General features: G+C 35.8%; 1 protein-coding gene across 1 annotated transcript; it reads left to right on the forward strand.

The window, feature by feature from the left end:
- The first annotated feature begins 6,299 nt into the window (after positions 1-6,299).
- Positions 6,300-11,030, forward strand: LOC116180091. Its single transcript, XM_031499924.1, has 3 exons — positions 6,300-6,305; positions 6,359-6,445; positions 10,740-11,030. Exons 1-3 carry the CDS (start codon positions 6,300-6,302, stop codon positions 11,028-11,030), a joined length of 384 nt encoding a protein of 127 aa, XP_031355784.1.
- Positions 11,031-16,236: the final 5,206 nt, after the last annotated feature.

A 16,236-nucleotide genomic window follows, 5' to 3' on the forward strand; every position in this document is an offset into this window, starting at 1 on the left:
TGTGATGTTGAACCCCTACCGATAGGCAACACATCTTACAACTAAAGGAATTTTAGAATCCCGCTTTGCGCAGACGTGAATTTAGTACAGAAAGCTGGAGAGTGGCGTCGGCGGGAGCACTGGTGGTCCAGATTTTGATGGTGGAGTAGCGGTTTTGTGTGCTTTTCAAAGTTTAGTTAGTGTTTGATATATTTTTTCCAAGCGATATCAAGGTAGTACTCGTTTTATTTAAGCTATTTTAAATTCGATGTTTAAATTTCATGCCTTATTTGTTTTCGTTTTGACTTTTTCTTTAGATTTGACCTCTGCTGATTGCAGGCATGGCGTGGGCGGCTATTGTTTGAGTTTAGCGTTAAATGAGTCATGTTTTAGCTGGGCTCCTTGTGCGCCTGATTATGCCGCAATGTTTCCCATGATTATTTGAATGTGTTTACGCGGGAGTGGATTGCTAGAATGTTACTGCCCTGAATGTTTGGATTAATAATTTATTTCCGTGGAAGAGAAGAACCACATGCAGTTTGCTCTGTCGCTGTATAATATATGTTTATTTTTTTCTTCTCGCGCAGGCTGCAGTTCTTAGCGTCTCGCATTAGCGAGAAAGGGGGGCCCTCTGATTAATTTCTCTTCTGTTTAAAATGTGGATTTTTGTATGTGGTGTGGTCTGCTTCCGCTTGAATACCCGTGTTGGCATTCTCAGGTGCACTTGCACTTGTTACGTAATAAATGAATGATAAGCAAGGTCGGGACAAGGTCATGCCTGCTCTACGTGGTTTAAAATGAACTCTTGATGTTTTTTTTTCAGGTAGTGTTTTTATACCCCAATGATTTATTTTGTTCACAATTTGTAATTATGTCAAGTGTATCTATCGTTTTTGATTAATTTGTTCTAGCCACATTTGCCTTTATTACCTGATTTTTGTTGTACGATTTGAGATGTTTGATTTTCGTATTTCTGTTTGTACATTGCTACCTGTAATTGATTTATTTCTTGTATTTGTGTTTAGCCAGGTTTTTTTTATTGCTGGTTCTTTTTTCCTGGCTTTTCGGTTTGGATTTGCTCTGCTGAACCAAGCCCCGTGCGTAATAAATTTCATTTTCTCTTTCCCTTTCGGCCGCACAAAAATTCTGTCTTTTATTTAATTCCCTTCCCGATTGTGTCTCACGTACAAACGCATAAAAGACCGCCATAGGAAAATGACAACGTAGGAGTCCATTCGTACAAATTCGTCCAAGTCGAATATTACCGAGATCTGAATGGCGCGAACTTCCGACATTTTGACAGCTAAAGTTAGATGGCGCTGTCTGCGATTTGTTTCCCCAGAGTTGCCAACTGTAAGTACAGGGTAAGTCAATATTTCCAGCACCTCCTGAGGACCCCTAGGAACATTACAACTGTTTCGAAAAATTCCTTTCCGGAACGCCCTGAAGGTCACTCTAACAGTTCTTTGAAATGTCTATAATCTTAAGATTATCGTGGGGGCCTATATATACAAGGAAAGTTTCTTAAATGTACTTATATATAATAATATGGGTTCTGTATACATTTTTTTTTTCAAGTATACATATAGCTGTCAGGGAAGCTTAATGGACTGTAATTATAGGTGACAAAAAACTAACATGAATTAGGCGGAATTGATTAACGAAAACATAACAAAACGAAATTAAATTGAAGGCTGAAGGCACAAACTTTACGTCAACAACTGTGGTTACAATTCTCTATACAACTTGAACGTGAACGAAATATGATAACAAAACTGGCTCTCAAATACAGAAAATAAAAATACTGTAGGTACAAAAGAAAATGTGTCATTTCTCAACAATAGCCCATATACAGTATGTCCCAGGTAGAACGCATATAGGGAAACGGCAATGTATTTTTTTGCGTAAAATCCACGAGGCCTTTAAAGCTCCTCCAAGGATCTAAAAAGGTTCTAGAATTCGTACAGTATATAACCTCTGCTGGTGCTATATGCTCGACATATTGTGGAAAGGACTTCGCCCAGAAAAGCAGGTTTAGTACCAGTACCAGTACTAGGGACGCGATTAGTACGCCTTATACAGCTGTCTTCTGAATAAAAGTGGAAACAGGTGTAGATACAGATACATTGAAAAGTATTCAAATACTTAAAAAAATACTTTCAAAAGTATTCTAATACTATCAAAGGTATTCGAATACTATAAAAAGTATTCGAATATTTTGAAAAGTATTTCATTATCTTACTTTGAAAAGTATTCGAATACAGTAAAAAGTATTCAAATACTTGTCACTCAAATACATTAAAAATTTAAAATAGTATACTAGATAAAAAAAAATCAAGTTATACTTTGTATGGGGTTAGCTTTTTTTATATTTCTATTGTTATATACAAATTTAAAGGGAGTAAAAGCGTATTATTATTATATTATTATATAGGAGGTACCTACCAGGACCTTTCTTATACCAGTTATATCCTTAAGAATACGTGTACCAGTTTTCAAAGCGATCGTACGTCGTGCACATGATAAGTACGCCTTTCTGAAATTAATCCTAGCGATTTTGGAACAGATCCATTTTTGACCATCCGATGCATGATAACTTGTTTGCAAACGTGCGATCGCTTTGAAAATTGGCACACATGGTCTTATAAGGATATAAGAAAGGTCCCTATTGTTTTTAAGTTACGTAGACTATCGAGTTCGGTATTCAGATGTATCGGATTTTTATATTTGATTTTGTGACAATGGAAACTTTCCCTAAATATTTCTAAACTGTTCTCAAATATTTGAATAACTTAAAAGTACTGCCTTTTTTTGAGGCCGGAAAAAAAATGTCTGAGATCGACCGGGAAAAAAATTTTCTTATAGAATTTGGCCCGTAGAATCCATAATTTCAAACAGTTCCAAGATTGGGCTACTAGTTCAAAAGTTACAGCCCTTTGAATTTTCTTTCGAAATTGGTTTCTAGTCTATAACTTTTGATTGAAAAGTCTAATCGAAAAAGTACGAATTGTTTTGGATTCTACGCACCAAAATTAATAAGAAAAAGTGTTTTCCCGAGAAATTTTGGTGCAGTCGCTTTTTGGTAAAAAAGGAAGGTTATACACTGCCTTTTTTTGAGACCCGAAAATAAATTGTTTCAGTTCAGGTTTTTGGTAACAAAAGGAAGGTTAAGTATTCAAATACTAGATATTTGTGAAAGTATTTGAGTTACAAATACAAATACTGCTTCTATTCCATAAAAGTATTTAATTGCAAAGTATTTGAATACTTTAAGGGATTTGAATACTAAAAAGTTTTTACAAAATCGAATACTGCCCAGCTCTGCCATAAAGTACTAAAAAGCGAGTTTCTAAAGAGCCCTCTAAAGTCCTTACAGGGCGCTATAAAGATCTCCAAGCTCTACAAAAGGCTGGAGCCGCAAAGGAGCGTTTTAGTCCCATACGAGAACATTATACATAGTTTTCTAGAGTTTATCGACATGGAGGACAATAACGTGTTTCCTAGGTAAATATACTGAGGGATTAGTCGCACGTCAAGGAGTCTCCCTAAAGAAAATGGCTCGCCTCCAAAGGGTTGAGTGGATCGCCGACTTAGAAAAAAAGTGCCGCCTGCTGCATTCCAAAGTTTCTTCTGTCGGAACAGTTAATACTATAATTCGTCTCCATGTGAATTCGTCCCTAGAAATTTACCCCTTAAACATTGTACCTACTCCGAAAAATTCGGCATTGAAAGCAAGCAATGGAATTTCTGGCGTCAGAATAGGCACTCGCTCTCGAAATATTCGTTCGCTTTCCAAGTTAATTTATTAGCCCATGGAATATTCGATTCTCCCTCGTTAAATTTGCTTCCGAGAGATTGGTCGCAAAGGAAAGTTTCCCCCCGGAAAGGAAAATTACTCGACCCCAGAAGCAGCTATCGGAAAGAGTGCTATCGGGCTTTGATCTCCCTTTGAAGATAATATAATAAAGCTCGTTCCCAAGTTAGTTAACCTACCATGAAAATTATCTCTCAGTACATTTGCTTCCGAGGGATTCGTCACAAATGAGGATTTGCTCCTCCGCTGGAAAATTTTCGACCCCAAAATTTTCTGAATTCCAAAGTAAAGTATCCCCCCCCCCCCTTCCCAAAATCTGACCCAAGTAAAATTCGGCACCGAATGGTTGATCACGGTAGCTTACACTACAATATTCGCCACCAAAGTGCTGGGATGCAAAATATTCGCCCTCAAAGAAAATTTCCCTTGCTTTAGTACGCGTGCTCCAAGAAATTTAGCACCAACTCCAGATTTTTGATACTTAAATCTAGGCCGGGTTACCTGTGAGGGCGGTCATTCTTGTTGATACAATACTTAGGGAATAAACATGGAACTTGTAGATTGGTTCGGTTATGACGAAAACCTTCACTTCTATGACTTGTTCTGGGAACCGCTGCTCTTTAGACGAATCTTTTCGGACGTCAACGTCTACGTTTTTAATCGTAGGTAAACAAGTTTTTCTCTTTCACGACTGAATTGCAACAATAGTTGTTTGTGGTGCGCTAAATTCATTTGTCCTTGACTGAGTATGAATGTTTTAATTTTTCCGACGGAACGCTTTTTACTTCCTTTTAATCTCAAGGTAATCCGTAGAAACACTGATGCACTCCGGTACATCGCTTATGAATGTTGGTTCTTTTTACCCGCGACAATCACGAAAATAGCGTGACAATTTCCGTTTCGACAAAAATACTCGAAATCACAACTTGGTTTTATGATGGCAGAAAAAATAGAAGCTTTCGGTTTGTTGATCTTGGAACAGAGTTTCTCGGGACAATCGAAAATGTTGCTCTTTATTCAAAAATAGAAAAAAATCTTTCAGTAATACGCTTCTGCAGCCCGAAGTCGAGTCTGGCAGAAGACTTACTTTAGACCACACACTGTTCGCGCTGGTAGCCGAAACCCGAAAGAACGCAGCAACTCCCCGGAATATTCCCTGCCCCACGAAGCTTACTAGACGGTTTGAAGCAGTTAAAAACTAATAAAGGTAAAAAAATAAGTTCCGACAACATGTTGCCGAGATTTACTGAACTTATTATGATGTCAACGAGCTATAGAATTCAAATACGCAGAAAAATCGATCGTTAAACTTTAACTATAAACCCCAAATTAAGAGCTATCGTCTTCCAGCCTTCCAATAAAGGATCTTAACGTAAAAAATGGTTTTTCGTTGTCTTCGCCTACCCCTTCCGACCGTCAGCGGGATCGGTTATTGCTCCTCATATACAGGGTGTCTTAAATTGAGTAGCATAACATCACTATCTTTATTATTATTATACTTACATAATCGGCTAAATTGGCAAAGTTGTGTATTTTTTGATACTGGTGGATATTTCGATGCGATATTTTGAAAAAAATAAATCGAGAAAGAGTTCAAAATAAAAGTTGCAAGACCCGATGGAATAAATTCAATACCTAGACGCAGAAAAAAAATTTCAGACGGGAATTGAAGAATATAAAGAATATGAAGAATATAAAGAATATGAAGAATATGAAGAATATGAAGAATATGAAGAATATGAAGAATATGAAGAATATGAAGAATATGAAGAATATGAAGAATATGAAGAATATGAAGAATATGAAGAATATAAGAATATGAAGAATATTATGAAGAACCTGATTAGATGAGAAAACGGGATGATCTGTAGAAATGGGAGAAAATTGATCAAGTCGCTTAAAACTTAAAAAAAGATTCTTCGGAACAGACGAAAGAATCTCAAGAATATGAAGACATTGAAGAATCCTAAACATTGAAAGAACTATGACTAAAACTAAAAAAAATTGAACCATCCCAAGAAGAGGACGAACTGGAAGAATAGAGAAATTGCAGTACAGGGTGTTTTATTTGAAAGCAATTTAAAATACATGATTTTGCAAGCTTCGCCCTACTGTCCTTCCTATTGTGCTCCTTTCATCCTTCTCGAAGACATTCACCGCGAATGATTAAGTTGTTTACATCATAATAGCCATCCACGCACACACGTATCCTTACGGAATTTTTTTGTCAACGCAATAAACTCCTTACTTATTCAAGCGTTCAGTCTTAAGGGAAATTAACCGAATACGAGGTACCTATATGCACAGTTTGTCAAATAAGTCACCGAGAGAAAGCCTTTCGGCGGTGACGCAAAATTACACATGCATTAAAAAGTAGTGCACACGATTATAAAATTATTTACATTAAAACTGTCCGCATAATTAAGAAAGAGGTGGGAACGGTTAATATGTTAGTAAATCACGTTGCAATCCTGTGAGACTATTTGTATAATAATTCCCACTGTGTATGACGGTTAGCCGTTATTAGGTAACCGCGTCATTATTATTGTCTTTCTCCGTGTTAAGGTTGTTGAATTTTTGAACGGTCGCGATGGTGTGTCTTCAGTTTTAAGTGGTCAAGTGCGCGCCGAGTCTGTCATGCAGCTTATTCAGGTAATAATTGATTTTTTCAATTCTGAATATTTGAATTTCGCGCCCTAAACTCAGCGGGAAATTTAAATTATAAATTAGTTACAGCTATTTATAGTTATAGTTACATATATAATGTTAATATATAATACTAGCGTTATATTTAGAATACAGTGGATAATCTAGTGCAAAGAAACACGTGTCTTTAGAAATAAGTACAAAAAATTCAGTTATTTTGGGGAATTTTAAAAGGTAATTCTAGACTTTTTTGGCAACACCACGTCAGTGACGATTAGGAATAAGTTTCAAAGCAATTATCTTCTCTTTTGACTGATTGAATTGAATGGATTAGTTTCATCTCCTTTGCTATTTTTTATACTTTGTGTGTGGTTGACAGGATGTGCCAATAGGAGAAAAGTGAACCGTAAATCACCTTTACTGCATTCTACCCCAATACAAATTTTTGTTTCAAAAAGTAATTGATATACGGACAGAGGAACAAAAAACTTGCCAGTTTTTAATTGTTAACCATTCCTTCTTCAATTTCTTGCGTAATTTGGCCTAATTGTTGAATTAATTTACTCAAATTTTGATTTTATTAGTCATAAACTTCACTGGTTTCTACGGAATTTCCTGTGTTAATTCTTCTCTTTTCTTGTCTTCTAGTATTGATTTTTTCTGGATTGGCTTTTTTAAAAATAATTCAGTTGAATTGTTGGGTGTATTCCCAAGCTCGCTGCGTCTGCTGAGGAACCTGTGGAGCTCCTGGTTTCTGGATCGGTAATGTTCCGACTGTGGCGACTCAAATCCTCTTCTTTTTTCATAATTCCATAACTCCTTCTTACTCTTGTATAATTGTTGTAATTATTATAACCCCCTTAAAAGTAATTCACTTGCCTTCGGGTCTCTTCTCTCTCATTGGTGTCTCTCTTCCAGGGGTGATGATTCTTGGTCGATCGAATCTCAACCCTCTCCAATCCATTTTGCGTGATTGTCTCAACTCCAAAAATCTGTCCAAAATCTCTTTAAAATTTCTTCGAAATTTCTTTAGAATCCCTTCAAAATCTCTTCAAAATCTCTTCAAAACCTCTTCAAAATCTCTTCAAAATCTAACACATATCAAGGAACCAATTTGCGAAAAGGAATATGTAATGTAAAAGGATAACAAAAAGGATAAGAGAATGCGGAGACGAATCGAAAGAGAAAGAAGGGATACAGGTCAGCCAAGTAGAAGTGGTGGGGAATAAAATGAGAATCAGAACGACTTACAAAACAGAAGGAATTAAAGACCTAAAAAATAAAATAGAAGATATGATAGACAAAAGGGGTGAAGAGTGACCAAGAACAGAAATTAAAGAATGCTCGTAGAAATATGGGAAGAGGAACACAAGATAGAAAGTCAAGGGTGCAACAAAGAGGGTTAAGTATTACTGGAATCAGAAAAGAGAGGTTGGAGAATTTTAAATTGAAATATGGAGGGAGATAGAGATGAGGGAAGAGGGTTGGAATAATATAAAGATATTAAAAAAAGAAGTAATAATTAATAATTAAAGGGATGGAGAGGGGAGAAAGGAGTGGTGGGGCATAGAATACAGCAGACAGAAATAGATATAAGGAAATGATGGAGAAAGAAGGAAGAAGGGAAATACAGGAGAAAGAGGTGAACGAATGGAAAAAAATACAAAAGAAAATGTAAAGAAAAAAATATGGAGAAACAGGTGAAATAAGAAGGGCAAATAGCGAAATAAAAACAGATACGGAGGATTTTTTGAAGGTGTTAAGCAAAAGAAAAATAAAATAGAACAAGTGGGAGGGAAATACAGTTACCGGAATGGAAACAACATTTTATTAAGTTACTACAAGATAAGGAGGAGAAAGAGGAGGCTATGGAAGAGGTAGGAAGAGGAGATGTTGAAAGAGATGAGATAATAAGAGATGCAACTAAAAAGACTGAAGAAAGTGAAAACGAGAGAGAGAGAGATAAGGCTTGGATTTTCTTTCCAGATATGGCCAAAGGAAAGAATGAGGAATCCAACAAAATGTGAGAAAGAAGGGAAGGTGGGACAATAGGCAAAAAGTTAAAAGATAGAATAAAGGGATTATATCGGACACGCGATTCAGATGTGGAAATGAAGAGAGAGGGAAGGAGAAATGGAGACAAGAGGAAGAAAGAAAATGCAGAATCTGTAGAGATATGAACATTATAGCTATGGAGCTCCAAAGGAAGTGGAAAGTACGGGGAGATGCAGGAGTGAGGTGCTGAAAGAGGTGAGAAGTGCATGAGGGGGATACTAAAGAAAAGAGAAGATAAAATCGCTTTGCGGTTTTGGTTGTAGTTTAACTGCGAAGATCTTAAGGGTCTATACTAATCCTTAAAGGTTCTTTACGACCTTGGAAAATCTTCAAGGGGATCCAGAGCTTTTCGCTTCTTTATTAGATTTTAGTGTTCGTGTTTAGAGTCTCTAAGCTGAGAACTTTTAACTAGACACATGAGCCTTTAAGATATTAAGCAGCTAGTAATTTAAAAGGATACCCAAGGGCATTTAAAGGTCATTAAAAACACCCCAGGAAATTCTAAAGGACCTTGTGAGCCCTTAAAAGTAGGAAAGGCCTTAAGAACTATATTCGAAACACTCATCACAAGACTTTTAGTTATATTCCTTATAATCTAAATAATAAATTTCATGAGCCTTTAATCGCTTTAAGCCTTTTAACTGCTGTCAGCTGCCTACAGCCTTAGAGCCTTCAGAACTTTCTAAATGATTAGTTTGCACGAGGCCTTAATTTTGAAAAGCCTTTAACCGTTTAATAGTATGGACTCTCAAAAGATCTAATCTAAGTATGCAAAAATTAGTTTTTCAAAGCTTTTAATTTTCTTAATGATCTGAGCCTTTACGAAATTACTTGTACTTTTAGAGTCGTCAATTCTCAAAAACAACCAGAAGCAGAGCCTTTAAAACAGATTGTGTTTTAATTGATGTTTAAGAATAATTTGATTATCTTAGTAACCCATTAAGAGTCTCTGGGGTTTTCTGGTCAAAGTAGTTTTCTTACATTGTTGTATCAACTCCGCCCTCGTCAAAAAATTTGGAGGCGTTCGGAGTGTTCCCAAGAGCCTTCTAGATGCATCTACCGTTTGAAAGCATTCAAGAGCAATAGTAAAGAAGTGGACCTTCTTTTAATTTTCTTGAGCACGTATAGGTTTACGAGCATGGAAGAGCTTACTGGTCTTTTAGAAGTTTTTAAAGATCTTTAGGAAGCATTTATAGTAAAAACTTAAAAACTCTGTGGCACCCTTTGAGAGAAAGAAAGAGAGAGAGGCTTCCGATAGCGAGCGCATGAGGAGGAATGGGATCCAAAAAGGAACCTTGAACTCGTTCGCCACGAGTAGCTTTTCTCTCGTTCCTCAGCCTTGTGCTTCCCAATGGCATTAAAGATAATCATAGAGAAGTTGTGAACGGTGCCCTCCAAAACTCGCCCTAAGAAGTTTTGTCATCAGGCGCTCTTGATCTTTGGGATTCTCGCTGTACACGGATCTATACTCCTTAGTGGTTACGCCCGGGTTTTGCTTGTTCAACCGATTGAACACTTTTTCGGGTGCCTGTGGATGCCCGGAGATCCATACCATGGTCTTCACCGGTTTCGGAAAGTCTTTGACTTCGTGAAACCGTAGCTTCTCAGGGTGCTTTCTGTAGCTCTTCCAACCACACCACAGTGAGAAGCAAAGTGCAGGGCTCTTCTCCTGTGACGGCACTATTTGAAACTGAGGGAAACCATCCCCTCCTCAGGACTATGAATTCCGCTGACGATCCAGGTCTTTATGCTCCCTTCGGATCGTGGTTAACAACCACCATTAGTGTTGATTTCTCTGTGAGTCCCAAAATCTTCACCTTGATTTGAGCAAAAATTGGAGCTTTCTGTAAATTAAATGAAAAGTTCCTTATCTCGTTTGTGTGGAGACTATCGAGGGTTTTCTGCTTCCGCTTCATTAAAATCTTAGGATAGAAAAAGCACTCACAGTCACTATTTCCAGTAATTATAAAAATAGCTAAGTCCATGTTCTAAAATCAGTACCTACTTCTAATAAGCTCAAAATAAGGCAACATTTTTATAAATCTTCTTTGCCTGCTCTCCTCCTTCTGTTGTAGTAGGCTAGGGATACACTCTGTCCAGAAAGTGAAACTTCGTTAGATAAAATTCGAATTCGACCATTAATCAAGTATAAATTAGCGAAATTAAACCGTAGGAATTTAATTAACTAATGTCGATAATTTGATTAGAAATTGTAATTAAAGTGAAATGATTGATTATTTTAAAGGTACTGTTCCTCGCGGGGTTGAGTTTCGCGCTGGAGGAGACGGAGCGCTCCATTTACTTGCAACCGCGCCACTTCAACCCCCATCCCTACGAAGTATCGGGCTACGAAACCAACGGAAATCGCGGACCTGTCCTGTTCCCGACGACACCCCCTGATCCCGACGATCCTAGTGGAAATAGCAACAATCTTCCGATTGACGACAGTCCTTACACCGCCGTCGTTCGCAAGCACCAGAGGGAACAAGCGGAGCGATTTCTTGACGAGGTGAGTTGCAAAATTTCGCGTGAGTAGACCGCTGCGATCGCCAGAGGGTGTCCCGTAATTATGATTATCTCACAATGACTTATTATTTGTTATCGATACACTTTCCATTCAAATTAATTAACGTCGCAATTGTTCGACGTTTACTAATGGGAAAGATCTCACAACGTCCATTGTTGGTGTAGATCGTGACCGAATAATGGAATTTGACGTAATTAGATCATTTGGCAGGCCTTTATTGCGGATTGAAGGTGTCGATAATGGCCGAGTTCGGACTTTTACCGGATATGAAACGTCGTGAGAGCTTACGTACAATGCTTTATTTCTTGGGTATCTGAAACTTGTATCAATCACCAAAATTAATTATGAGTAAAATCCACCCTCACTCGACCTTTACCGCAGATGGAGAAAGAGAGACCCTTCTCTACGCGAAAGCAATGTCTCGCATACGCAATTGCACTGACCTTCTTCGCCTTGTACGGGTAGGCACCTTTAGGAGAGTCACTCGAGATGTAAGGGATGATTTTGCATAGTGAACATAAAACGATGCATCCCCTACTAATACAAATTCTACTCTTAGCTAAAACCATCAACCCCGAGGATACAAACTTACACAAATTTTTGTGCACCATTTAATTGTCTTAAAACCCTAAGATAGTCTTGAAAACGAGTAATCTGAGTATGTACCCCTCCAGAGGGGTTGAGGATAACTTATGGTGCCCCAAAAACGTTTCAGGCTGTCTCTCACTTCTTCGCTAATAGCTCTTAAACAACACATCCTAAGGACTTATCTAGAGACGATAATTTTTCCGAAATTCGCATGTAGCATCCAAACTACGGGTCCTGCCTGTCAAAGCATTATTGTAGAGAATTTAATGACGAGTTCTAAGAATGCCCAAATTTGACCTGGACCTTGTGTTTTCTCTTCTGCGTCATTTGATTTTTATAGCGCGTTTTCCTCTTAATAGCTTTAGGAAATTCTCGGCTCCAGAAAGTCAGAGATATAGGAGGTAATCTCATCTTAGTAGGGTTTTGTTGCAAAGATAGCTGATCTAAAAATTTCGCAGCTTTGCACCCTGGGAGTACAGCGATCCTGATTGACTTTTAAAGAAAAATTGTTGACTTAATTATTGAACCTCGTATTGCAAAAGGCGATAATTCTAGGCCACTGCAGTTCACAGTTCAGATTTTACGGATCAAGCCTCGAGATAACACTTTGCTCGTTGCTCAGTTACGTTAGCAAAAATTCTGTTGCGGCGGTAAATTTCGATCGAGCTTCGTCAGAGTGAAAGTTGTAGAGAAACAAAAAATTAGCACACATAAGTGAGTGAATTAGTAACAATTGTACCCGGTTAAGAACCAACTATTGAAATGTGCTGGAATTTTCGTGAAACGAGAGGGGATTGAACTTTGTCGTTGGAAATCATTCGTTCTTCAAAATAAAGCTTTTAAAATCTTACAGCTACTAGATAAACTATCACAAAACGAAAATGTCATCGTACCTTAAATGGTGCTTAACCGCTCGCGAAACAGCTTCGAAAAATCGGAATAATGCGAAAAATAAATTTCCCACATGATAACCGAAAGGCTAACCTCGTCTGCCGAAATCCTTCTTATAATTCGGGGTCTCTCTTCACATATCTCGAAACGTACACTTTGTCATCACTCTTTTTCAAAACATACTTTTGTTCACGTTCGCTATGAAGCGGTATATGTTGAACAACGTTCAATTTTAAAAAATAAAAGTTTCTAAAGCGACCACTTGTTACAATGGAAAATTCCATGATGAATCTCTCTGCCACCGAATAACGCGTAACAATTTTGTTCCTCAGTCGGCCTGACTTAAAGGAATTTGGTAACCATTAATATGGGAAAAGAAACAATTTTTTTCTCAAGTGGTTCATTTGACAAGGACGTTGAAATTTTATTGAGTATGGAAAGAAGGGCTTCCATTCTTGTTCGTCAAACAACCTCCTTCCGATTGTGAGCCCAAGGGTCTGGTGGTTATGGCTGGGAAGGGGATTGTTATCAGTTCTCAAAATTCAACCATATTTAGTACAGGAGAGTCCAAGCGCATAAGAGCCTTCTGACTCCTTAGGTGAAGAAGTCTCCACTGTCTGAGGGTTATTAGTCCATAGCATGGCGGATGAATGAAGGGATTGGCGTTGTGTAGAATCAGGACCAGATGAGTCAGGGGGTGGGGAAAGTAATAACAGACCTTTTCACTGCTCTTTACGTGGTCTTCAAACTTTTCGAACGCGGAAGACAATGTGGAAAAAACCATTCTCTATTAGAAAGTGACTTTAGTCCAACACAGTCGAGGTGGAACCATTGAAATAAGCAGCCAGTGGCATCACATGGTCACAAAAGGGATATTAAAAGGTCTACCTCATCCGAATTGTAATTTCCTGATACATTTAAACAAAAAGAAACCCCGCCCAGTATCCATTCATTGTACTCCCCTGATAGAGAAAATTTCTTTTGTAACGGAATCCCGCGGGTGCTTATGAAATACTTCGTTTTTGGGGGGTATTATGCATTATACTGTACACAGAGTGGTCAGGTTGCTCAATTGCTTTTAAGTCGGTGGTTTTCGTGATAAATTCTATTCTATTCATAAGAAAAATTAGTAACAAATTTAATAACAGATGACGATTTAATTGAAACAACAAAATTACAAAAAGATAAAAGAAAATTTTTAGAAACTGAAACTCAAAATTGCGATAATTTCGGAAAATTTACTCATAGTGAAATTTCTGAGGCAGTATACAAACAAAAAGAAAAAAAAGCTCCTGGTCCTGACTTAATAAATAGCGAAATTATAAAAAAAAATTATCCTTTTATTAGAAAAAAATTAAAAATTTTATATAATTCATGTTTGAAATTTGGCTATTTTCCAAATTGTTGGAAAAAAAGTGACTTGATAATTATAAAAAAACCAGGTGAAGGAAAAGATCCTTTAAATATAAAAAGTTATAGACCAATAATGTTGTTGTGTTGTTTAGGAAAAATATTGGAAAAAGTATTAAATAATAGATTGAATTATTATTTGGAAAATAACAAAATTTTATCAAATAAACAATTTGGATTTAGGGAAGAAATATCGACGGAAGATGCAATTTTGGAATTATTTAAAAATGTTGAAAATTCACAAAAAAAATATGTTTTAGGAATATCAATAGATATAGTTGGTGCGTTCGACAATGTATGGCGGCCGGTTATTCTATATGAACTAGGAAAAATTAAATGCGATATATCAATACAAACAATTATTAAAAGTTATTTGACAGATAGAATTACAATATACAGCAATAAATACCAAAAAATAACAAAAGAAATTAGCAAAGGTTGTCCACAAGGGTCAGTACTGGCACCTACTTTTTGGAACACAATTTTTAATAATAGTTTTCAAAATAGTGTAACGGAAATTGCATATGCAGATGACAAAATTTTTATTATAAAAGAAAACTCAAGAAAAAAATTAGAAACTTCCGGAAATGAAATAATAAAAAAATCAAAATTTATAATAAAAAGTAAAAATGGTAAATAACATAAAATATTTAGGGATAACAATTAAGGAAAAATTAAAACTTAATATGCATATTGACAAAATTTCGAGTAAAATAAAACAATTATTTCAAAAGTATTTTTGGACTTAAGGACGTAAGGATAATTGGGGATTAAATAAGAAGACGTTAATAACTATTTATAAGGGAGTATTGGAGCCAGCATTGTTATATGGAGTTGTGAGATGGAGAAATAGAATTAAAAAATTAGAAAGAAAAATTATAAGTATTCAATCTTACATTCTAAGAAGAATTTTTAATATATATGATAAAACTGCAACAAATTCAATAACAATTATTTCCGGAATAATGCCTATTATATTAAAGATAAATTTAAAAATTCAAAATTATAATTTGAAAAAAGATCAAAATATTATTTTAGGAGAAGACATAATAAATTGTAATATTATATAAAAAATAAAACAAAAATTAACTTTGGACATCCGGCAAAAGCACATAAAAATTTAGAAAACTTTAAAGAGGAAAAAGGAAAATTAACAAAAGTCGAAATTAAAAAACAAATTGAACAATATTATTTAAATAAATGGCAAGAGGAATGGGATCAATCGGACAAGGGGAGGGAAACATATCAATACATACCAAACATAATAAATAGATTAAAATGGAAATTTTGGAATATATAAATAGGGGTATTATACAAATTATAACCAATAGAGGACTTTTCAATTCTTATTCTTATAAAATTAAAAAAAGTGAAACAAATATGTGTATACGCGAAAACGAAATAGAGAGTGCTGAACATTTGTTATATGAATGTGAAGAATTCAAAATTGAAAGAGAAGACTTTAAAAATTTATTGGAATCAAAAGGAATTATTATTTGGCCTGTTAACAAAATTCAATGTTTACAAGAAAAAAATATCAGAAGCATTTTCGGAAATTTTTGCAGTAAAATTCAAAAAAGAAAGTTAAGTAAAATTTTAAACAAGACAATTAAATAAATTTACAGGGACCTCCAAGTGGTTAGGGACGGGCAACGAAGTCTAGGTAGGTAACCCTTTTTAGGGCAATAAAAATCCTAGATACGGCCAACTCCTGTAAAACAAAAATAAAAAGTTATAAAAAAATTAAGAGAAGACTTGTAGATAATAGGGGATATGCTGGAAGGCATGAGTAAAACTAACAAAAAGAATGTGCTATAAATATTGCTATAAGCACTTTTCGATAAAATCAACTTTTAATAAGTAATTAAAAAAAAAAATGTTTTTTTTTTAAATTTTTTTCTTTACTACCTGTATTAATATACAATAAATGGTAAAATATGTGCATATATATGCATAATATTGGTAAAAACATTGGCAAACATTTTTGATGTATATGCACCAGGATGCACACATATGCAAACTTGTATATGTTGTATAATTTCTAATAAAAAAGGAATTACGATAAACACTAACCATAAGATGGTTCTGTAAGTTTTCTGCACGAAATGATTGCCTCCTGTCTCTAAGAATTAATTTATAAGCACTAAGCAGAGAAACTTCTCTCCACATCAACAAAAGTAATAGGTGCATTAGAAAACGACAAACTATTGGGAGCAATTTCCAAACCTTCCACAATGTCACCCATCAACGCCGTCGAGAAAGAGAAACATAAAATAGTTTGAAAATGATGAAATTAAACATCAATTAAAATCAATAAATCTCCCCC

Source organism: Photinus pyralis, unplaced genomic scaffold, assembly GCF_008802855.1.
Source record: "Photinus pyralis isolate 1611_PpyrPB1 unplaced genomic scaffold, Ppyr1.3 Ppyr1.4_LG9, whole genome shotgun sequence".
NCBI classification, from domain to species: domain Eukaryota; kingdom Metazoa; phylum Arthropoda; class Insecta; order Coleoptera; family Lampyridae; genus Photinus; species Photinus pyralis.